Consider the following 26,023-nt stretch of genomic DNA (forward strand, 5'->3'; position numbering starts at 1 on the left):
AAACACAAGCCTTCAAAAAATCGACGGTCTTTTTCTTGAGAGCGAGGTGCCACCGATCCAATCTCCATCGGTTCACCACTGTTAGTACACACATTCTCATAACCAGAAACTGACATAGCAGAGGATTTGCTCTCATTAACCCTTGCACGCAGTCTTCTATCCACCCGTATAGCTAATTGCATAGCCTGTTGCAAATCTTCAGGTGTAGGATAAGCAATTAGCAGGTCTTTAACCCTTTCACTGAGCCCAGCAAGAAATAGACTTTTCAGAGCAGAATCGTTCCACCCTGTTTGAGTAGACCAACGACGGAAATGAGTACAATATTTTTCCACATTACCTGATCCTTGTTTTAAACGTCTCAACTCAGTCTCAGCTGATGCGACATGGTCAGGATCATCATATAATAGTCCCAAAGCAGAAAAAAAACTATCCACTGATCTGAAGCATGTATCACTAGGTTGCAAAGAAAAGGCCCACTCCTGAGGCTCTTTGCGCAAAAGTGACATTATGAACCCTACGCGCTGGGATTCATCCCCAGAGGACTTAGGTCTCAAACGAAAATACAATAAGCAAGCATTTTTGAATGAAAAAAATTCTCGGTGTTCACCAAAAAATAAATCCGGCAAACATACCTTAGGCTCCAAGAAATGTGCTCCAGGACAGTTACTCACGTGCTGACGGAGCTCGGCCACCTCCAGAGAGAGTCCCTGCAGGCGATGAACCAAATCCTGAACCGACACCATGATGGAACAGAAAAATCTTTCCTTAGAGAATTTGCTGGCTGGACTTACTGTTATGTTCTGCTACCAGAGCTAAGGAAAGAGAGGAGATCTGTCCCTACGATAGAACTCAGCTTAATCCCTACGATGTAACAGGGAACCTGATCCTGCGATCAGACCTGCTAAAGTCCTAAGCTAGTCTGTACGGAGACCTATAGATGTGGGGAAGGAATCCCTACAAGTACTAAGGACTGGGAGGAATATGGGACACCTCCTAACAGAAATAGTAGCAGACAGACGAACAAACAAAATATATAGAACATAGAGGTCAGTAGACCAAGCAAACTAACAGAGCAAGACACAGAGCACAGGCTAGCTAGAAAGTAGATATACAATGAAGTCCAGCAAAGCCAGAAGGGCGGAGCAGGATTAAATAGGCCAACAAGGTCATGTGACCAGCAAAGGAAAAAAAAACTAAGAGCAAGGTTCTAACACCCCCCTCCCCACTCCAGCCAGGGACATGGTCAGTTGTGCCCACAGCTGGGAGCACCGTTGAGCTGTCCTCCGGAAATGGGGTGTGTGTGTGTGTGTGCAAGCAGCTAACTGAGCCCTGGTCCACACTCCATCCTTACCTGGGAGTGGAATATCATACCTCTGGTTGAGGAGCAATACCCCTGTAGCGACCGAGCCCCCGTGGCGCTACAAAAGCATAATGGAAACAGCGCTGTGTTAAGGTCACTTATCTAAGCCTGCCAGCCTGCCTAATACAAGTATAAAATTAAAATCAATGGGTCTGTATTTTTGGCTTTTATCTGTGGTATGCATTTATTTTGGGGTGACATTTATTTAGGTTTGGTTCGGTGTCTATATTGATTTAGAGGGTCTAGTTTGAGCCTGAGGTCTTTATTTGTTTAGGTGGACTGCATTTAGTTAGGAAGCCTGTGTCTATGTTTGTGATCTGTATTTATTTTGGGGTCTCATCTGGGGTCTTTATTCAGGGTTCTTTATAGGAACGGGTCTGGGGCCTATACCGATTTTTGCAGTATGTATTTATTCTAAGGGTTTGTATTCTTTTTTTTTTCAGTCTGTAGTTATTCATGTGTCTGTATTCTGGGATCTGGCCTGAGGCATGTATTAATTCTGGGGTCTATATTTACTCAGTAGTCTGGTCTGAAGTATATATTTATTCTGGGGTCTATTAGGGGCCAAGTCTGAGTCTTCATTTATTCTAGGTTCTACATTTACTATGCAGTCTGGTCTGAGGTCTGTATTTTGGGGTGCATTCTGGGATTATTCTGGGGTCAGAAATTATTTTTGGGACAGCCCTTACTTTGGGGTTTGTTTATTCTGAGTTTTGCTGTGTTTTTTTTTTAATTTCAGGGTGTAATGAAGTATATATACAGTAATTTTAATTGGAATGCTATGTGTTAGCGGTATTTGGGCCTATGTGAATGGAGAGAATACCTATTAACCCACTCACTCACGTAGACCACCAGGGATGTTGCTATTGACCTTTTATCCCCTTCTCCTACCAATAACTCAATCACTTTGATTTGATTCTGGGGCTTGCCAGGGGCACACATAATCCTGCTTTCAGTTTCTTACCTTCCATTCTGCACTTTATGAATCATTTTTACTATAAAGAATACCCTACTACATAACAGAGTCTTCATTTTCTTCAACTAATCTCATTTCCTCCATAATATATGTAGAGTTAGCGGGAACTTAAAGGGAATCTGTAAGTAGGATCAACCCTCCTAAACAGTCTATATGGGCATTTAGGTCATAGGAAGCTGAATAAAAGGATACCTTGATCACTGTGATCCCAGATCTTATTCCAGAGAAATCCCTGTGTAAATGAGCTATTCAGAACTTTGGGCTGGACTTAGTTCCGAGAATCTGCCTCCAGAGATTATTTTATATGAAATGAGTGTTACCAGTGTGAGACATGTAATGACTGACAGTCTGCTCTCCTGATCTTCATGTCTCACACTGGTAACGCCCATTTTCATTATTAACTTTACTTAATAGGCACAGTTTCCACATTTTTGTTTCCTCCCTCCTCGCCCAGTACCTTCCTGTCTTTGGGTGCTGCTTGAAATCTCTCCCCACCTCAGGTTTACCGCCGTCCTTGTGGAGAGCGGGTGTGACCTCCGTGGTCTCTCATGCTCATTGCACCTGAAAGTTCTCGCTTTTGAAAGTTCTTACTTTCTGGGTTTTTTCTATCATAACTGTTTATTTTGCTTGTTTTATGAATGAATAATGCAAAGGTTGTGGATATTTCTTAGAAATAAGTAGGGTTTTGTTTACAAATAAGAGGGTTTTCTTAGAAATGGCCTCTCAGGCACACGTAATAATAATCTCAGCTTCACTGCACATGCACTATGACGCTCTGTTCCCTGAGACTGTGTGATTACCAGCGTCACTGCGCACACGCTATATTCCCACGTGTGCAGAGTGAGGCTGTGTAGTTCGCAGCTTCACTGCGCACGCACGGCGAATTGAGCGTCATAGCGCATGCACAGTGAAGCTGCGAACTACACAGCTTCACTGTGCATGCGCGGGGAGCATAGAGCTTGCGCAGTGAAGCTGGTAATCACACAGCCTCACTGCACAGGCGGCCGGACATGTACAAATGCGAATGCGCCCCATAATATCAGTGCTAGCAATATTCAAATACATGGGCAGCGCCAGCAGTGAGTGAATGATGTGCCCGCCCATGACTGAATATGAGAATCACACCCCTATGACTGAACGAGCAGGTAGGATCTAAGTATATTAAAGGTTATAAAATCATTATAGCTGCACCAATTTTAATGAAAAAAGCTTGTTAGTGATGCACATTGCATCGCTAACAATGCTATGGGGGCAATGTAGAGGGTAGCTAGGACGTGACAGGTTCCCTTTAATATTTGATTGTACAGTCTTTTGAATAAATAACTGCAATCAATTGCTTCCTATAACCACCAACAGGCTTCTTATTACTCCTCTCAGCTGGAATTATGAACCATTCTTCTTTTTCAAACTGCTCCAAGTCTCTCATATTTGAAGGGTGCCTTCTCCCAACAGCAATTTTAAAATCTTTCTACAGGTGTTCAACTCTCCAGCACTTTTGTTTCCATCCATTTTTGGGTGCTTCTTGAAGTATATTTGGGGTCATTGTCCCACTGGAAGACCAATGACCTAGGACGCAAACCCAGCTTTCTGACTCTGAGCACTACATTGCAACCCAGAATCCTTTGGTACTCTTCAGATTTCATGATGTCTTGCACACAGTCAAGGCACCCAGTGCCAGAGGCAGCAGAACAACCCCACAACAACTTTGAACCCCCACCATATTTGACTGTAGGTACTGTGTTCTTTCCTTTTGTAGGCCTCATTCTGTTTTTGGTAATCAGTAGAATGATGTGCTTTATCAAAAAGCTCTATCTTGGTCTCATCTGTCCACAAGACACTTTCCTAGAAATATTTTGGCTTACTCATGTACATATTGGCAAACTGCAGTCTACCTTTTTTATGTCTCTTTTGCAGCAGTGGGATCCTCCTGGGTCTCCTACTATTGCATTTCATTTCATTCAAATGTCGACTGATAGTTTGTGCTGACACTGATGCACCCTGAGCCTGCAGGACAGCTTGAATTTCTTTGGAACTTGATTGGGGTTTCTTATGCACCATCCGAACTATCCTTTCATCAATTTTTCTCCACGTCCATGTCCTACAGAGCCATGGGTTGTAAACTTCTTGATTATGTTGCGCACTGTGGACAAAGGAACATCAAGATCTCTGGAGATGGACTTGTAACCTTGAGATTGTAGATATTTTTCAACAATTTTGGTTCTCAAGTCCTCAGACAGTTCTCTTCTCTTTTTGTTCTCCATGCTTTGACACACAATGCAAAGACTGAGTCAACTTATCCCCTTTTCATATGGTTTCAGGTGTGATTTTCATATTGCCCACACCTGTTACTAGGTGTAGGTGAGTTTGAATGCGCATCACATCCTTGAAACAAAATTATTTACCCATAGTTTTGGAAAGGTTCCAACAATTTTGTCCAGCCCATTTTTGATTTTTTTTCTAAGTTTTTTTTTTTTGCGTTGTTCCAATACACACAGAGGAAATAAGCATGTGTATAACAAAACATGTATAATTGCAATCATTTTCTGGGAGAAATAATTCACTTTTTGGAACAATTTCAAGGGTGCCAAAGCTTTTGTCCATGACTGTATACCTGCTCTGTGGTGTGCATTGTGAGAAAAACACTTGTGTAATTAAATGTACTATACTTTACACTGTCTGTGAGTTGCGGAGCCTGGTGCCAAATGGCATCACGATCCCTCTGCATGATGTCACAATCTTAGGTTGCAGACACCATTGGATACAATGGTGGAACAGGAAGGCTTCAGCTCCCTCTTCCACCATTCAACTTGTGCAACTTAGACTCTGTTCAGCAAGTGTAATGACTTCACTAGATTGCGCCTGCTGTGTGGAGCCTCAGTCAGCACACAGCAAAGACCGGTAGAGTGCCACGGGAATGGATTTAAGGGAGTATATTTTTTGTCAATAATTTGTGGAGGTAATATATGAGGACATCCTACTGTGTAAAAGCGATCATACCATTTGGCGGGCTTTGTGACCATCATACTGTATGGTGAGTTGTGGGAGCCGTCTGTTGGGACATCATACTTTGTGTGTGGGATGGTTGTGTGCACATCATACTGTATATAGGGGTCTGTGGTGGCATCATACTGTGTGGGGAGCTGTAGGTGCAGGGGCATCTTGTATGTTTAGTTGCAACCTGCTATGTCTGAGGGCATCATACCTTGTGTGGGGAGCTGTAGAGGCATCATATTGTGTGTGTGTGGCAGCATACTATGTGTGAGGGCATCACACTGTATGTGGAGGCAGTGTACTGCATGGGGAGCTGTAGGGTATCATACAGTGTAGGGATCTATGGAGTATTACACTGTTTGGGAAGCTGTTGGTGATCATCCTGTGTGTAGGAGCTGTGGGTTCCATCATACTGTGTGGAGAAGCTGTGGGATTATTGTAATTTTTGGGGAACTGTGGGGGCATCATACTGTTTTGGGTCTATGGAAGACAGGGGCCCAAAATGTAAAGGGGCCACTTCTACCTCCAAAGCAGGTTGTATTGTGCATTATGATTTGCCGTTAGACTGCAAAGGGCCCATATATTGTTCTCACACAGTATGTCCCACCTTGTGGAGGATCATATTGTGTGTGAACACTCTGATTTCTCCTGCATTGCTCAAGGTGTGCTGAGCGTCTGTGGAAAAAATCACTTTCTACTGTAAGTTCATGCTCAAACTTATGACTCTGCTCTCCATCTGGCCAAGCACGTCTACTTCACCACCCTCATCCAACAATCCAAAATGACTCTTCGAAACTGTCCACACCTTCCTGATCCCTAGGATCAGCAACCTCACGGCTGACGATCTGGCCACTTATTTCCTATACAAAATCAACCATATAATTCAGGACATTTTTGCACAATCCCCTCAGAGCCTGGATCCCTGTCCCTCCTACACCTCAAGTTCAATTTCCACCTTTCGAGCCTCTCACAGAAGAAGTTACCAGGGTCCTTGCTTCTTCTCGCCCTACAATCTGCACCAGTGGTCCACTCTCATCTAATCTGCTATCTCTTGGATCACTTTGTTCTTGACCCTTAACAATCTGGTTTCCGCTCTTTACACTGTACTGAAACAGCTCTCACTTAAGTCTCTAATGACCTACTAACAGCAAAATCTAATGGCTATTCCTTGCTGATTTTCCTAGATCTCTCTGCAGCATTAGACACTGTGGATCAACTTCTCACTATGCCCCGCTCTATCGGCCTCAAAGACACTTTTATCTCTTGGTTCTCCTACCTATCTGACTGCTTCTTTGCTTCATCTTTTGCTGGCTCTTACTCCTCTAATCTTCCCCTTACTGTTGGGGTTCCTCAAGGCTCAGTCCTAGGTCCCCTCCTCTTCTCCCTATATACTGCTCCTATTGGACAAACCATCAGCAGATTTGGTTTCCATTATCATCTCTATGTTGATGACACCCAATTATACACCTCTTCTCCTGACATTACCCCTACTTTAATATAAAATACCAGGAATTGTCTATTCGCTGTCTCTATCATCATGTCCTCAGTCTATCTGAAACTGAATCTCTACAAAACTCAAGCACTTCTCGTGTTTTCTCCCTATAGTAAACGAGTTATACCCGATACTGCCTTGGATGGTTCAACCGTAACTCGCAAGTAGCACGCTTGTTAGCTTGGGGTATTATTTGACACAAAACTTTCCCTTATTCCCTATATCCAATCACTCACTTGCTAATGTTACCTGCATCTTAAAAACATCTCCATAATCCAAGCTTTTCTCACCTTGCAAGATTGCCAAAAATCTTACTGTCACTATTATTCTTGTCTGGACTACTGCAACTCTCTACTGATCGGTCTCCCTCTAACCAAACTTTTTCTTCTCCAATCCATCCTGAATGCGGCAGCCAGGGTTGTTTTTCTGTCCAGCCGCTACACCGATGCCTCTACCCTGTGCCAGTCATTGCACTGGTTGCCCACTCGCAACAGAATTCAATACAAACTTATCTCGCTCACCCACGAAGCTCTCCTCAGTTCTGCACCATCCTATATCTCCTCCCCCATCTCTGTCTATCGCCCTTCCCATGCTCTCTGCTATGCTACTGATCTAAGACTAACAGCCTCTATAATCCGAACCTCCCGCCTCCATCTCCAAGACTTCTCTTGTGCTGTGCCAATTTTCTGGAATGCACTACCCTGGAAGATCCAACTAATACCTAGTCCCCACATTTTTAAATGTGATTTAAAAACACATCTCTTTGGACAGGCCTATCACCTCAATTCACCAACCAACTCTCTCGTGTTCCCTCTTTCTAAATCATACAAAGGACCTGGTTCTTCTTATTCCTCTGTGTCCACTTCCTCCTTGCACCCTGTGGCAACTGTGGTTAGACAGATAGTGGCTAATCATTGGATCATGCAGCTTATTTGATGTGCCCTATTTATTATAATGATAACAATAGGTGGACCATACATGGCAAGCACTTTCTACCTATTGTGTCCCCCTATTTCCTTACAGATTGCAAGATTGCGAGCAGGGCCATCACTCCTCCTGTAACTGTTAAACTATGTGTTGCTTTGTGATGTTTTTATTGTTTGGACATTAGTACTGTGGTATATGTTTGCGCTATATAAATAACATTTATTATTTATTCTATAGCTTTCTAGTCTCTCCCTGAGAGCTGAAGTAGTGCATTTAAGGAACGGGCTCATTTCAACATGAGTCTTATTTTTTATAGTAAGGTAGCAAAAAATACACCTGTTCTAAAGTCTTTAAAGGGGTTTTTCAGTTTTAATAAGCCTACTGTCCCCAGGCTCAGTTCAATAAATGCAGTGTAAAGTCTGCGCTGAAGCAGGAAACGGTGAGTAGAGTAGTATTTGTCTTTGTTATTTTATATTAATAGAATCATTTGAGGTCCACTTTTTTAAAGTGGAAAACCCCTTTAAAAGTGTTATTATATTTTCCAGCATGGAGATACTGTATCCATAATAGCAGGCTACTTAAATAGCAATTCCAAAAAAACATGATCAATGACATTTCTCCTGGTAGAAGCAAGAATTCTGCTAAAACTGTGGATAATGTTTAGTTTCTGGGGCTTTTAGATCAGCTTATTAGCACGCTCTAAACATTAATTTACATTGTGGTGCCAGCGGGGATTTAAACCTTCTCATGGGAACTTTTGGATTACCTCTGCTTCTAATCGGAGGGGTTCCATCAACAACAATATGTTTTTCTCTGTACCCTATGATTTTATGTCACGTGTTTCCAGACAGAGATACTACCTAATAACATGACTGGTTTTGGAAATACATTTTATTGGTTTGGATGGGGATTTGAAAAATTAACAAATGAAAAAATGGAAATGGGGAGTGAAAAGGAACAGGGAAATGAAAACCAGGCAAAATATGAGAGCAGAAGAGCGCAGAAGAAGGCTGCTAGCTGCCGGCCTCCTTCCTGTACAATGAGAGCCTTTGGAAAAGTAGAAACAGAAAACAGCTGTTTGTGTAGGCCAGCTGTTTCCCTGTGCAAACTCCCTTTGTGCCCTGAAACATGTGAGAATACAAGCCTCATCTGTAAGGGAACAAAGGCACAGAGTGTGTCCCGTGTCAGCCCAGGAGGACTCAGAGCTCTGAACAATTTGTTCTTGCAAGTTGCAATTTAACTGTTTCACTCCACCTATGTACAGATCCATTGTTTGTATTAATGTGCCATGTATTGTAGTATCATGGACATAGTATGTTCCAGTATGCGCTGATCATACACAGATCTCACATCTTAGAGGTGTTAGTAATACACTGCCATTCATTGCAAGGTATTTCCTGTTTCCATGTAGAGGCCAGTATTCTAGTGAGCCTCAGCATTGAATTTCAGCATTGGCTTTCCACCAGCACAAAGTCTGGTTCTGCAATATTTGACTAGTACATTATGTTTTGCTGGCTACTCAAAAGCGAAGATACTCACTAAGGGCTCATTCACATCACTGTATTTTCGGTCCAAATTCTGTCCTCGGAAAAAAAACGGACAGCACTCGGACCAATGTTATTCAATGGGGCAGTGCAGATGAGTGATTTTTTTATTTTATTTTTTTCACTGACCGAATCTGCATGTGAAAAAAAGGCGGCATGCACTAGTTTCTTCCGTAAATTGGATGAGACTCGTCCATTCCAGTCTAAGGGTCTGAAAAAAAAATTGGATGCTATACTAAGTCTAAGTACAGCATTCGATTCTTACGGATACATTGTAATTCTGTAACATAGGAAAATGTAAATGGCCCTGTAAATTAGTAAAGCTTCTGATGTAAAGAAACGGATTGCATACGGATGACAAGTGAGAAAAAAATTGTCTGAGTTTTCTGGATGAACTCTAAACAAATTTTTAATAAACAAATTTTTAAACATCTTGTGTGAACCCGCCCTAAGGCCTCATTCAGACATCTGTGAGTCACGTATGTGTTCTATAAAATAGAACATAAACCCATTACAATCTATGGGGCTGATCACATGTCCTTGTTAATCATAGCGACATGTCCATTCTTTTATCTGAGTCATGGATCAAAATTACTAATGCAAGTCTATGGGCGGCACATGGATGACATCAGATGGCACATGGATGACATCAGATGGCACATTTATGACATCAGTGTGTGATCTGTGTTCTGTCCATGATTAGCATTGTAATGTATAGGGGAAGCTTTGTCATGTATTTATTATTTTACACATGAAAATGAATAATGAAGCTAAGGGCTCATACCCATATGTGTGAAAAAAAAGGTTCCGATATCTGGACCGAAAAATCGGACGAGTGCCATGCAAGTGTCATGCGATTTTCATGAGAGGACAATGCGATTTTTTCACACCTAGGATCCTTATGACATCCATATGATATCCGTATGCAATGCATTTTTTTCTCTGCAGCTATTATTCTGCAATCATTTACTGGACCATTTACAGAGTTCTTTGCTACAGAATGGTAATGTATCCGTAAAAATCGGATGGCATACGGATGGTCTGTATGCCGTCCGTTTATTTTCTCGCACCCATTCACTTGCACTGGCGAGTCTCGTCTGAGATAGTGGCAATACGTAGCATGCTGCGATTTTTTTCTCAGTCCAATTTCAGCTGAGAAAAAAAATCGCAGATGAGCTATAACTCATAGAATAACATTGGTCAGAGTGCTATCCGATTTTTTTTATCAGATTGCACTCGTCCGTTTTTCTCACAAATGAGTATGAGCCCTAATAATAAATCTGACACACGGAGCAAACACTGATGAAAATTGAGGGGAAAACAATGATGACATTTGTACCATTTTTGCATACGTGGTAAAATCACAGATATTTGAATAAAGCCTAAGTGCTCATTCACAGCGGAGATCAGCATTCTGTTAAAAATAAATCCCTATTTTTCTCTCTAAATAATTTCTGTGCACTTTCACAGTTAGCTGTCTGGTGCTTAATCTATAAAAAATCAAAAGCATCCTTTGCCATTCTTAAAGGGAACCTGTCATGTCCTGTGTAGTACCTAAACTGCCCCCATTGCGAAGGTTAGTGATGCAATGTGCATCACTAACACGCTTTTTTCATTAAAATCGGCCCTAATATCATGTGTAAAAACCACTTTATATTTTTATATCCTACCTGCTCGTTTAGTCATAGGGTTGTGATTCATCGCACTTAGTCAGGGTTGGCGCCGCCCATGCCATTTGAATTCTGCTCCATCAATGAATGAGCCACTCCAGTGAGCGGGACCCTGCACTGAGCGAAGCTCACTCAGTTATAGGACACCGCTCCTGAGCTCAGCGCAGCTCCAGGGCCCGCTCGCTGAAGCGGCTTATTTTCCCTGGCTCCTCGGCGTCAGAGGATTACTGCGGGGGACATCTCCAGACAGGTGGGTATAAGGATTTTATTATTTTATTCTCATTTTTACACATGAACACTGCGGGAGCAGAATATTACTACTCCCAACATTGTCCCTTGCTCGTGCTCATCACAGTGTGAGCAAGGGACAATGATGAGGGCAGCGTTCACCCGGCGCTTGGGAAGAGCGCTAACTGTACACTGATTTCCAGGCATCGGTACGTGTCACATAGATGACACACGGATGTCATCCGTGTGTATTCAACGTGGGACATTTTGCGGACCATGTAGCGTGTAAAAACTGACATATCTACGTGTGGAGCACACGGACACATGGTCCGTGGAAACACACTGACATGTGCACAGACCCATAGATTTTGTCACCCTGTCTCAACTACCGTCCCTAAATTGGCTCTTCACCAATCGCCGCACGCGTGCCTCGCATGACTTTCCCTGGCGTATGGCTAAGGCTAGGGAAGGGAGGAGATGAGCACTAGTCGATCTCCACTAAACTCTATAGACAACAAGGGTAGACAAACGGGGGGGATTGCTTAGCTTTAGACCAGGGCTGTGGAGTCAGTAAGCCAAATCTCCGACATCGACTTCTCAATTTACTGTAGCACAGATTAATCTCAGCTAAAAGTCTAGACCCTTAGCTCAGAAATAGGACAGACATTTATAGGACCTTTCATAACTTTACCAAATTCTTATGAAAAAATATTCCCCACAAACTGCATTGAATTACTGAACCCAATTTTAGGAGTCAGAGTCAGTCCATTTTATACCGACTCCGACTGCACCAAAATGGGCTCCGACTCCACGACTCCGACTCCACAGCCCTGCTTTAGACGACACCAGCCAAATGCGCACACGTCCTCCAGCTCCAGAGAGGATGAAGTACTGCTCTTCCTAAAGCCTCACAAGTAGTAAGGGATATCGCCGGCACCTCCCTCTCAGACACACCAGGTATTTATACACTCAGGCCAGGGAGCTAATTAGCCAGAGGGAGGTAGTCGCTGGGTCCTAGAGACAGCCAGCCTCTAAGAAGATGTCTGTAATGCCAAACGCAGAGATCTCCTGCAACCAACTGCAGGGCGACTGTCTGTCACCTCTGACACACCCGTGACACCTATTATCTTGCTGTTCCCGTGTTTTTAGGCCTGCATAAAAGCGCGGTCGGTCACAGTTTCGTGCACCTCTGAAAAGAAGGACACCGCTGAGGAGGGGCCTCACAGAGTCCAGAGTAACTGTGCTGCCTGATTAGTGAATGGATCCCTCGGGGGTTTCATCTGAATCACGTATTTTGTAGATTTAGATGGAAATCCTGATATAAGTGCTTAGCGCAGAGCACAGGATTAATGTGAACTGGTTCAAAATGTTCTGTACCCCAGAATGCCATCAATAAAAGCTTCTACTCAACTCACAAAAACCAAGTCCCCACTCAGGTCTGTCATCTGTTAACAGAGCTATAATCCACATTGCTGGTAGCACAAAGGCTCTGGAAAAGTGACGTGCCTCCCACCAAAAGAAATCCAGTGAATTCTCGGCTCCCAAATCCAAATGCCCCCTCCTGAACCCCACCGTGTGCCTAACCCGAAGTTAGATTCCACATGTTGGGCATTTCTGTAGCGAGGAGAGCCTATTAATTTACAGGTTGCATGTCTCCAGAAGCACGAGCTGGGCACAATGTACGGACACTACAATGTACTGGGCATTACAATGTACTGGTCAGTACAATGTCATATTTGCATTTTCACTTAGCAACAGCCATCTAGAAAACACCCATAAAGTCAAAATCGTCACTACCCCTGTAGATGAATTCCCAGAGGGGCATAGTTTCCAAATTGGGGTCAATTGAGGGGGATTCTGCTCTTCTGGCACTTACGGGCTGTGTATATGGAGTCCACAAACTATTCTACTAAAATTTGTTCTCCAAGAGTCAAATAGCACCATTTCCCTCCCGAGTCTCGCCATGTGGCTAAACAGTACTGTACAGCCACATATTAGGTATTGCCACATTCACGAGAAATTATTTAACAAATTGTTTGGTAATTTTACCAATTTCCCCTTGTGAAAATGTAAAATCTGGGGCTAAAACAACATTATAGTGGTAAAAATGTAATTTGTTTTTCTTCACCGCTCAATGGTATAAAATTTTGTGAAACACACATGGTGTCGATATGCTCACTGCATCCCTAGATGATTTCTTTAAGAGGTGTAGTTTGCTCTGCTCTGCCAATGTGACATTGCACTCACAAATCTGCACTCCAATATGGCACTCCTTCCCTCCTAAACTTTGCACTGGGCCTCAAAAGTAGTTTTTTACCACATATGGGGCATTGCCATAATCAGGAGACATTGCGTAACCAATTTTGTGGTCCATTTTCTGCTATTATCCCTTTTGAAAATTAAAGCTTTGGAGCAAAAACAATATTTTGATGGAAAAAATGTAACTTTTCATTTTAGCAGCCCAATATTATACTGTTTTGTGACATAATTGTGGGTTTAAAATGCTCACTTCACCCCTAGATGAATTCTTCGAGAAGTGTAGTTTCCAAAATGGGGTCACTTGTGGGGATTTCTGCTGTTCTGGAACCTTGGCAGCTCTCCAAATGCGTCATAGCGTCTACAATCTATTACCGACACTTTAGCGCTTCAAAAATCAAATAGCGCTCCTTCCCTTCCAAGCCCTGCCGTTTGACCAAACAAGAGTTTCTGAGCACATATGGGTCATCCCTGTACTCAGGAGAAATTACACAACAAATTATACTGTCCATTTTTTTGTGAAAATGAAAAATTTGGGGTTAAGATAAAAAAATTGGGGAAAAAACTTCATTTTAAATTTCACGGTCCATTGTTTTAAAATTCCATGAAGCACCTGTGGGTTCAAGATGCTCACCACACCTCTAGATAAATTCCTTGAGGCTCTGCCGTGCCCCCAAACAGTAGTTTTTCACCACATATGGGGTATCGGTGTACTCAGGAGAAATTGCACAACAAACTGTACTATCCATTTTCTCCTGTTAATCTTGTGAAAATGAAAAATTTGGGGCTAAAGCAATATTTTTATGAGAAAAATGGATTTTTCCATTTTCACGGCTCAACGTTATAAATAAAAAGCTAGCGCCCTGGGAACGTGAGTGTCAAAACCGCTGCAACGGTGCCGCCACTGGAGGTGAATATAGGTGTTTTTATTTTAACGAGGGCAAACATTCAGATTGAAAAAGGTTTGGTCTAGTAGTGGGCAACACTTTTACTATATGAACCATTAATTCAACGGATAAAGATTTGTCATAATTATGTAATGGATATATAAGTGCATGTAGTCCTGATTACTCTACACATATATACAGGTTCTTCTCACAAAATTAGAATATCATCACAAAGTTAATTTATTTCAGTCCTTCAATACAAAAAGTGAAACTCATATGTTATATAGAGTCATTACAGAGTGATCTATTCAAGTGTTTATTTCTGTTAATGTTGATGATTATGGCTTACAGTCAATGAAAACACAAAAGTCATTATCTCAGTAAATTAGAATACTTTATAACAACAGCTTTAAAATTATTTTTAAAATCCGAAATGTTGGCCTACTGAAATGTATGTTCAGTAAATGCCTCAATACTTGGTCGGGGCTCCTTTTGCATCAATTACTGCATCAATGCGGTGTGGCATGGAGGCGATCAGCCTGTGGCACTGCTGAGGTGTTATGGAAGCCCAGGTTGCTTTGATAGCAGCCTTCAGCTCGTCTGCATTGTTGGGTCTGGTGTCTCTCATCTTCCTCTTGACAATAACCCATATATTCTCTACTAGATGGTGGCCCGATTCTAACACATCGGGTATTCTAGAATATGTATGTAGTTTATTCTGTCATCCTCATTGGCGTATTTTCGCTTACGACCCATTGGAAGTCAGGAAGTGTAAATCGTGATAGCGTACAGTATAGAAGTATCTGTTCAGTGCTCTGTGACTGACAGAACGTGTTCAGTAAACGTGAGTGAACTACATCGCGCTGTGACTGACAGAACTTGTTCAGAACTACATCGCGCTGTGACTGGGGGTTAAATTCCACGCCAATATCTCTGATTGGTCGCGGCCGGCCGGGCTGCGCCTGTCGCAGATTAGTCGCGGGCAGCTGGCGCGACCAATCAGCGATGCGAGATTTCTGTTACAGACAAACAGACAGAATTAGACGAATATATATGTAGATGGGGTTAAGGTCAGGCGAATGTGCTGGCCAATCAAGCACAGTGATACTGTTGTTTTTAAACCAGGTATTGGTACTTTTGGCAGTGTGGACAGGTGCCAAGTCCTGCTGGAGAATGAAATTTCCATCTCCAAAAAGCTTGTCGGCAGAGGAAAGCATGAAGTGCTCTAAAATTTCCAGGTAGATGGCTGCGCTGACTTTGATCTTGATAAAACACAGTGGACCTACACCAGCAGATGACATGGCTCCCCAAACCATCACTAATTGTGGAAACTTCACACTAGACCTCAAGCAGCTTGGATTGTGGCCTTTCCACTCTTCCTCCAGATTCTGGGACCTTGATTTCCAAATGAAAATTGGAATTCTGGGACCTTCTGGACATCTGTCAAGTCACCAGTCTTCCCCATGATTGTGGAGCCTACTGAAACAGACTAAGGAACCTTTTTAGGAAGCCTTTGCAGGTGTTTTTTGTTAATTATTTTAATTTACTGAGATAATGACTTTTGTGTTTTCATTGGCTGTAAGCCATAATCATCAACATTAACATAAATAAACACTTGAAATAGATCACCCTGTTTGTAATGACTCTGCATAATATGAGTTTCACTTTTTGCATTGAAGAACTGAAATAAATTAACTTTTTGATGATATTCTAATTCATTGAGATATATATACACACACACACATATATATATGTATACGGTATATATATAGATGGATAGATAGATACACATATGCATATGTACACACATTCACCTCCTATATCTCCCTGCTGGGACAGACATGTCCCCAGAGCTTCTCCCACCTGTTACACTGCAGTAACTCTGAGCTGACTGATGCCAGATGTTGTTTAGTGGAGTGTAATTCTCATTACGGAATGATGAGGGGACAGCAGCAACACTCAAGATATAACTAAGAATATAATCAATAAAACATTGCGTTTTTGGGATCACACCAAAATATCCATTAATTGTATATATCATCATAAGAATTTGAAAAGGAAAAATGCAGAGTGTAAAGCAGTTCAATGCAAGCACTTAAACCTCTGTAAACAATGGATATATGGATTATATTCACATGCATTACTGGAAATGGCTAAGCAACCAAGGGCAGATAGAATCCGGATAAAGAATATTGCACTCCAAATAAAACCAGCCTTAGACAGATAGTAAGAGTACAGTTGTTCCCCCATATATAAAAAGGAAAGAAAACCAGGCAGCACGTCCAAACAGCATGAAGTGAATGCACAGGTACAAGCATCTAATGCTAATACAAACACAGAGAATGTAGCAGCACACTGCAAGAATCAAGTATTACATAAATATTGAGTTATGTGAATTGCATTTTAGCAATATCTACTGTACTTATAAATTTAAGGTTAAACCACTGGGAAATCATACATTTCTTGTCCCCAATTGCAATGACCCTCCATCCAGGTCTGGGACGTCCATTATCCATGTTCAGTACATACAAGACGCCATAATTTAATTTAAAAAAGACCTTTCACCAAATTTTTCATGTTGAACTGGACACACAATGTATTAGTGGCTGTACAACAGAATAAAACATTTTTTAAAAATTTTGCCTCTCCTTTGTGGAGATATTATCAAAGTATTTGGCAACTAATGCGTTAACACCCACTCGCACTTAAAAAAAAGTTTTTGACAGCTTTTACTGGGGGCGTGTATTTCTTCCCTCTGTATGCTGCTGACCAATCATAAGCAAGCAGCATCACTGAAAGAAAGGAAGAGCACACCCCCACTGTAGCTTAGAACAGGTTTCTCAGTGTTTGAGATGTATAATGTCAGACAGGATTGATCCAAAACAGGCAGGTTGCTCATATATGAGATATAATGACAGCCCTGATCTCCCTGTTGAACAATTACAAGTTGCTTGAGCACAACACACATAAGTGTAATATGACACTCAGTAATCAGGAGAGCAGATTGAAGAATTTGTAATTTGACACAGCTAAACTCCGCTCCACTGCCCCTCCCCCCACACATTGACTCATGCAGAAGGTTAGACCAAGTTTTTCAATGTGTGACATGTAATGTTAGCTCTAATTACCGTACATTTCACACATTGAAAAACTTGCTCTAAGCCAGGGGTCTCAAACTTGGGTAGGTACAGTAACAGTGGTGTGAAAGAGTGTTTGCCCCCTTTCTGATTTCTAATTTTTTTGCATGTTTGTCAAACTTAAATGTTTCAAATGACAAAACAAATTTAAATATCAGACAAAGATAACACACGTAAACACAAAATGCAGTTTTTAAATGAATGTCTTTATTATTACGGGAAAAAGAAATCCAAACCTACAGGGCCCTGTGTGAAACAGTGATTGCTCCTAAACCTAATAACTAATTGGGCCACTCTTAGCAGCAACCACTGCAATCAAGCGTTTGCGATAACTGCCAATGAGTTTTTTAACAATGCTCTGGAGGAATTTTGGCCCACTCATCTTTGCAAAATGGTTGTAATTCAGCCACAATTAAGGTTTCCGAGCATGATCCGCCTTTTTCGGGTCATGCCACAGCTTCTCAATTAAAGTCAGGACTTTAACTAGTCCACTCCAAAGTCTTATTTTTGTTTTTCTTAAGCCATTCAGAGTTGGACTTGCTGGTGTGTTTTGGATCATTATCCTGCTGCATAACCCAAGTGTGCTGCAGCTTGAGGTCACAAACCGATGGCTGGACATTCTCATTTAGGAATTTTTGGTAGACAGCAGAATTCATGGTTCCATTTATCACAGCAAGTCTTCCAGGTCCTGAAGCAGCAAAACAGCCCCAGACCATCACATTACCACCACCATATTTTACTTTTGGTAAGATGTTGCTTTTCTGAAATGCTGTGTTACTTCTACGCCAGATATAATGGGATATACACTTTCCAAAAAGTTAAACTTTTGTCTCGTCAGTTCACAGAGTATACTCCCAAAAGTTGTGTTGATCATCAAAATGTTTCCTGGCAAAACTGAGACGAGCCTTTATGTTCTTTTTGCGCAGCAGTTTTTGCCCAGTCTCTTTCTTATGGTGGAGTCATGAACACTGACCTTAACTGAGGCAAGTGAGGCCTGCAGTTCTTTGGACATTGTTGTGCGGTATTTGTGACCTCTTGGATGAGTCGTCGTTGCGCTCTTGGGCTACTTTTGGTCGGCCGGACACTCGTGGGAAGGTTCAACACTTTTCCATGTTTTTGCCATTTCTGTTTAATTGCTCCCACTGTGGTTAACTTGAGTCCCAAAGCTTTAGAAACGGCTTTATAACTTTTTCCAGACTGATAGATCTCAATTACTTTATTTTTCATTTGTTCCTGATTTTCTTTGGATCACAGCATGATGTCTAGCTTATGAGGATCTTTTGGTCTACTTCACTTGGTCAGGCTGGTTCTAATTAAGTGATTTCTTGATTGAGAAGAGGTGTGGCAGTAATCAGGCTTGTATGTGGTTAGGGAAATTAAACTCAGCTTCCCAAAGATGTGATGCCTGTTTATTCCTTTGGGGAGAAGGAAGTAAGCTTCTACACCTCTGACAGTGTTTTTGGCAAGTCGGTTGGCATAGGATTTTTTAATTCATGTAGTCTGGAATTAGATTCTAGCCTTTATTCTATTGATTGGTCTTCTGCTCAAACATGGTAAATCTCTGAAATTCCATGTACTGTTAGCATAATGTCCCTGCAGCTAAAGTAAATTATTTGTAATCATGTTATGGATTACATTGGAGAAGCTAATTAATGAGAGTACTAGTCGAGCAGTAGCAGATAATGTTTTATCAAAACTACAGCAAGAAGCCCAGAAAATGACCAAGAAATAGAATTGAGGTCTCTTCCCCTATTTTGATACCTAGTGACAGATTCTCTTTAACTATACCAATATCCTCCAGTGTTTCTCCATCTATAGAAATGTATCATCCTGTGTCTGGGATTTGAAAAAGTAGGCTACAGTCTAGGAATGTGTACCACTGCATCTGAAAAACTGACTAGAATAGTAAAAATGTATGATATTTATATATTAATTTATGTGCATTTTACAAAGCCAATTTAGTCTATTTTCATTTTGCTTTAATTAAAACTGTAGCATCACATAATTAAAAAAACAATAGTAATAATTTCCTATTTGAAAGGTGGAAATAGAATTTGTTTTTCAGTTACAGCTGTTACAAATCTTGAATATTTAGTAATTTTGGATATGAAATGAGAGCATGGTTATAAATCCCCCAAAAATGTATCCGATTATACAACAACGTACATTCAAATTAAACACTGGACTAAATCATAGAACATTTGTTAATGTTTCTCCACGGTCCTTTTATCGTGATTCCAAATGTTTATCCCTATGTAACTGGTGGAAAATACTGAGTCTTACCCTACATCACCGTCCTCTATGACTTGCCACCCGCTTGACGACAGTATACAAAGTCTGCAGGAATCATTCATTCTTTGGAGAATTAGAATTGGTTGAGCATCCTGGGCAAAAACTGTGTTTGGGGAGCACCATCAGAAGCATTTACAGTTATATGAAAAAGTTTGGGCACCCCTATTAATCTTAAGCTTAATGTTTTATAAAAATTGGTGTTTTTGCAACAGCTATTTCAGTTTGATATATGTAATAACTGTTGGACACAGTAATGTTTCTGCCTTGAAATGAGGTTTATTGTACTAACAGAAAATGTGCAATCTGCATTCAAACAAAATTTGACAGGTGCATAAGTATGGGCACCCTTATCATTTTCTTGTTTTAAATACTCCTACCTACTTTTTACTGACTTACTAAAGCCCTTTTTTTGGTTTTGTAACCTCATTGAGCTTTGAACTTCATAGCCAGGTGTATGCAATCATGAGAAAAGCTACTTAAAGTGGCCACTTGCAAGTTGTTCTCCTGTTTGAATCTCCTCTGAAGAGTGGCATCATGGGCTCCTCAAAACAACTGTCAAATGATCTGAAAACAAAGATTATTCAACATAGTTGTTCAGGGGAAGGATACAAAAAGCTGTCTCAGAGATTTAACCTGTCAGTTTCCACTGTGAGGAACATAGTAAGGAAATGGAAGAACACAGGGACAGTTCTTGTTAAGGCCAGAAGTGGCAGGCCAAGAAAAACATCAGAAATGCAGCGAAGAAGAATGGTGAGATCAGTCAAGGACAATCCTCAGACCACCTCCAGAGAGCTGCAGCATCAACTTGCTGCAGATGGTGTCACTGTGCATCGGTCAACTATACAACGCACTTTGCACAAGATGCTGTATGGGAGAGTGATGCGAAAGAAGCCGTTTCTGCAAGCACGCCACAAACAGAGTCGGCTGAGGTATGCAAAAGCACATTTGGAGAAGCCAATTTCTTTTTGGAAGAAGGTCCTGTGAACTGATGGAACCAAGATTGAGTTGTTTTGTCATACAAAAAGGCGTTATGCATGGCGGCAAAAAAACACAGCATTCCAAGAAAAACACTTGCTACCCACAGTAAAATTTGGTGGAGGTTCCATCATACTTTGGGGCTGTGTGGCCAATGCCGGCGCCGGGAATCTTGTTAAAGTTGAGGGACGCATGGATTCCACTCAGTATCAGCAGATTCTTGACAATAATGTTCAAGAATCAGTGACAAAGTTGAAGTTACGCAGGGGATGGATCTTTCAGCAAGACAATGATCCAAAACACTGCTCCAAATCTACTCAGGCATTCATGCAGAGGAACAATTACAATGTTCTGGAATGGCCATCCCAGTCCCCAGACCTGAATATCATTGAACATCTGTGGGATCATTTGAAGAGGGCTGTCCATCAAACTTAACTGAACTGGAATTGTTTTGTAAAGAGGAATGGTCAAAAATACCTTCATCCAGGAAATCATTAAAAGCTACAGGAAGCGACTAGAGGCTGTTATTTTTGCAAAAGGAGGATCTACTAAATATTAATGTCACTTGTCTGGTGAGGTGCCCATACTTATGCATCGGTCAAATTTTGTTTGAATGCAGATTGCACATTTTCTGTTAGTACAATAAACCTCATTTCAAGGCAGAAACATTACTGTGTCCAACAGTTATTACATATATCAAACTGAAATAGCTGTTGCAAAAACACCAATTTTTATAAAACATTAAGCTTAAGATTAATAGGGGTGCCCAAACTTTTTCATATAACTGTAAGTATATGTGCAGGTGCATCTCACTAAATTCAAATATCATCAAAAAGTTAATTTATTTCAGTTCTTCAATGAAAAAAGTGAAACTCATATAAAGTCATTACAAACAGAGCGATCTATTTCAAGTGTTTATTTCTGTTAATGTTGATGATTATGGCTTACAGCCAATGAAAACACAAAAGTCATTATCTCAGTAAATTAGAATACTTTATAACAACAGCTTGAAAAATTATTTTAAAATTCGAAATGTTGGCCTACTGAAATGTATGTTCAGTAAATGCACTCAATACTTGGCCAGGGCTCCTTTTGCATCAATTACTGCATCAATGCGGCGTGGCATGGAGGCGATCAGCCTGTGGCACTGCTGAGGTGTTATGGAAGCCCAGGTTGCTTTGATGGCAGCCTTCAGCTCATCTGCATTGTTGGGTCTGGTGTCTCTCATCTTCCTCTTGACAATACCCCAGAGATGCCCCTGTAAATACATTAATCTGCTTATAGCTAATTGTTGTCAGACCGCACCTCTGATGTCTGATGTTGGAGAGAACAAGGTTCTGGTATGTTGTATTTTAAATTAGTAAAAACCTGAATGCTCTACCACATGGTTTCTTCCTGTTAGCTGCATAGTCAGGTGGGGTATCGGTGCTCTGAACACTCTGACTGCTCGGAATGCCTAGAAAGCACTTGAGAATACTGAAAGATGCAGGCCCCAAGGTGGTGGATGCCTCTGAATTAATGTCTCTTTTGCTTTCTCAGTAATAGAATCGTGATAGAAACAGATCTAGAAACATATCTAACCGCCCATATTATTCAAAGCCACCTGTATCATTAGAGGGAACCTGTCATGTCCCCAACAATGCTGCATGGCTGCCTTACTGTCAGTGCAGCGACTGGGAGAAAATTAACTTTATACCCCCTGGCAGCCTCCGGCTTTCAGTCCTGCAGGCGTGCCCAGAGTGGGTAGAGTCACTGCTCGCTATACTGTGAGCCGCGGCTATAAGCACGCCCCAGCACTTTGATTGTGCTTACAACTGCCGCTCACTCTGTACTGAGCAGTCACTATACCCGCTCTGGGCACACCTGCAGGACTGAAAGCCGGCGGCTCCCAGGAGGAATAAAGTTCATTTTTTCCATAGCCGTGCTGTCAGTAAGACTGCCAGACAGCATTGTATAATTGTTTTCCTGAAGATTAACCCTATCTCTGCAAGTTATCTGCAATTTGGGGACATGTTAAGTTCCCTTTAAATTAATATCTTCTATCATTAGAATAGGAAGAGAGTCACTTATAAAAGACCACTGACCAATTTGTAGTCCTCTTTAATTAAAAGAATGTATTCCTAGGACTTCTAGTAGGAGGCCACACTATTCTGCTTGTTTGTGCAGAGCAGTGAATGGGAAACTGGAATCTCAAATTGGGCTTTAAATAGATGCAGTTGCATTCAGGCGTCCTAGACTATTTCAGAACTAGCTGAGCCCCTGTATGAATCCATCGCAAAAGATAGGTCTGCAGTGTTATTGTAAGGTCTCCTCGTGAAGCCTAACGTCTCCTCTTTTTCCTCTTCATACATACATGAGGCTATGTATTTAGGTGCTCCGTAACATGTTCCTGGCTTGTAATCAGGTCAAGTCACAGAGACAATATCCAAATATCCGTGATCTGATCCAGTGTAACCTGCAGCGACTTTAGAATTTTGACATACACAGTCCTGTTCAAATAGACTTATTGTTCGCCTGTTTAATGTTTGGAGAATGTTGGTGTCAGAATTACATGCTGGAGTGAATGTCACCACTGTACAAGACATAACTGTGGTGTCTTCTGCCATAAGGCTGATAGAGCAGGGATGTGAAAACCTGCATAAAACACATTACAGGACATAAGCTGCACTTTGTATTTCAGTGCAACTGAATCATTTTGCAATGTTCTGCCAATTGTCTGGTCGTGTTTCATTCTCTAGCCCCCTCGCCCTAATCTGCTTTATTTGCCAAACACAGGGCGGGTTCATCAGAGTTTTCAGCCTTGGAAAACTGTAGCTCAGCTTTCTGCTCATTAGTTATTCCCAGGGATACTACATAGTGATGTACGGAGTGACTTCATGGAATTTTATTATCAGCTACAATTAGATCAGACTGTAACCTGGAAAGAAACCATATTCTGCAAACAGCGTTCGGGGAATATTTGTGTTAAAGGGAGGACACACTTACAAGTGATAAAAATGTTAAACGTCGAAATGGCTGGAAGTCATGGAGTAAGCTCTCAAACTCTCACAGGGCACTGTTTCCCTGGCTCCAAAGGCCATATCTAGCTTTATGAATCCCATGCCTGGTTAGTGTATTGGGGTCGGCTAAGGTGATGATGTAAATAAAGAGATTTTTTTTTTAATTCACTAAAAGTTTGCACACACTTGTATCATCAGACTATTTTGTATGTCTCCACAGGCCCTGGGCAATAGCCTTTACAAAAACGCATCTCCTTATGGATCTCTGAACAACATTGTGGATGGTCTGAGCTCTCTAACTGAACACTTCTCAGAGATTTCACTCACCTCGGAGAACAGGAAACCCAGCAAGAGGCCCCCTCCAAACTACTTGTGTCATCTCTGCTTCAACAAGGGTCATTACATTAAGGACTGTCCACAGGTAACAGACATTTACACTTTCCTATAAGGTGGATTGCACATTTTGGATATTATTGTCAAGAGTAGTTGGGTTACAAAAGACATCATATTCTAAGGTAAAGGATCATTCCACTAACACTAAGCATAACACAGCGTATCAGTTTTTTTCTGGAGATTTTTAATCCCTTTACCACTTTGGATTTTCCATTTTTTTGTGTTTTCGTTTTCTGCTCCCCTTCTTCCCAGAGCCATAACTTTTTTTTTCCCGTCAAAATGGTCATGTGAGGGCTTGTTTTTTGCGGGACAAGTTGTACTTTTGAACGACACCGTTGATTTTACCATATCGTGTACTGGAAAACAGGAAAAAAAAATCCAACTTCGGTGAAATTGCAAAGAAAAGTGCAATTCCTCAATTTCTTTTTTTTTTTTTTTTTTTTTAACCATGCTCACTAAATGCAAAAACTGACCTGACAATAATATTCTCCAGGTCATTACAAGTTTCCAGATACCAAACTTGTATAGATTATTTTTTATTTAAGTGGTGAAAAAAAAATCCAAAGTTTGTAAAAAAAACCCCGCTATTTTCTGAGACCCGTAGCGTCTCCATTTTTCGGGATCTAGGGCCAGGTGGGGTCTTATTTCTTGCTCGCCAAGCTAACGTTTTTATTGATACCACTTTGGGGTAGATATAATGTTTTGATCGCCCGCTATTGCATTTTATTGCAATGTTGCAGTGACCAAAAAAAACATAATTTTGGCGTTTTGATTTTTTTTCTCATTCCACTGTTTACTGATTGGATTAATTATTTTTATATTTTGATAGATCGAGCGTTTCTGAACTCAGCGATATTAAATATGTGTATTTTTTTATTGTTTTATTTTTAATGGGGCAAAAGGGGGGTGATTTGAACTTTTATATTTTTTAAAAAAATTTTATATTATTTTTAAAAACATTTTTTTTTACACTTTTTACTTGCTTCAATAGTCTCCATAGGAGACTTGAAACTGCGATCTTTTGATCACTTGTGCTACAGGCTCCAGCACTGCTATGTGTAGCAGAAATAATCATCTGCTATGAACGCCGGCCACTGGGCGGCGCTCTTATCAGATCGGCAATGACAGGCATGGGGGTCTTCTGCAGACCCCAGATTGTCATGTCAACCCATCAGCTCCACGCGATCATGTGGCATGTGCACCAATGGGCGGAGTTAATGACCTGCTTCCAGCACGGGCATGTTAAATGCCGCTGTCAGTGATGGACAGCGGCAATTAACATATTAACAGTCGCAGATGGATCGCGATTCCACCCCTGGCTGTTAGGAGCAGATCAGCTGTCATATGCCTGAAAAGATGCCGGCTTAGCACAGGAGCACACATCAAAGAGGGTGAGGTGACTTATGACGTACCTATACGTCATAGGTCGCAAATGGGGCTAAAGGGGTTTGTCTCATAAGCAACACTCGTTATCAATGGGGCAGGTGATAAATGTATGGTTGCTGGTACTCTCAACGATCCAAAGAATGAGGGTACCAAAGTTCCCCGTGTCAATTCAGCAGTGTGCATACATGACAACTTCTCCTTTAATTTCTATAGAACTGCAGGAGATAGCCATTCTGTCAGTCCCATAGAAGTAAATGAAGCAGTTGTTGCACACGTACCCAGCTCGATTCAAATAGGGGACCTTAGGTTGCCCATTACTGGAATTGGTGGGGGCCTCTAGCAATTACAGATTTAACACCTAGCTGCAGCATTGTGGTAATGGTCTCCAACTTTTTGAACCTTGAGAGCCTCATTCAGCTCTGAGAGATAGCCGCAAGCCACATCCTATGCCCCCCTATTATATTGACACCCGGTGCCCACTATTACTAGTATAATGGCTGCCAAAGCCTC

At 41.4% G+C, this 26,023-nt stretch overlaps 1 protein-coding gene across 1 annotated transcript in view; it reads left to right on the forward strand.

Annotated features, from left to right (window-relative positions):
- The window catches only part of ZCCHC24 (zinc finger CCHC-type containing 24), a 212,165-nt gene that overhangs the window by 22,492 nt on the left and 163,650 nt on the right, over window positions 1-26,023 (forward strand). Inside the window, exon 2 of the mRNA XM_073686015.1 lies at window positions 23,955-24,155. Coding sequence (XP_073542116.1) covers window positions 23,955-24,155 — 201 coding nt within the window. The remainder of the gene's footprint in view (window positions 1-23,954; window positions 24,156-26,023) is intronic.

This window comes from Phyllobates terribilis, unplaced genomic scaffold (assembly GCF_046119375.1).
Source record: "Phyllobates terribilis strain yellow unplaced genomic scaffold, ASM4611937v1 Scaffold_5__5_contigs__length_657084704, whole genome shotgun sequence".
Lineage (NCBI taxonomy): Eukaryota > Metazoa > Chordata > Amphibia > Anura > Dendrobatidae > Phyllobates > Phyllobates terribilis.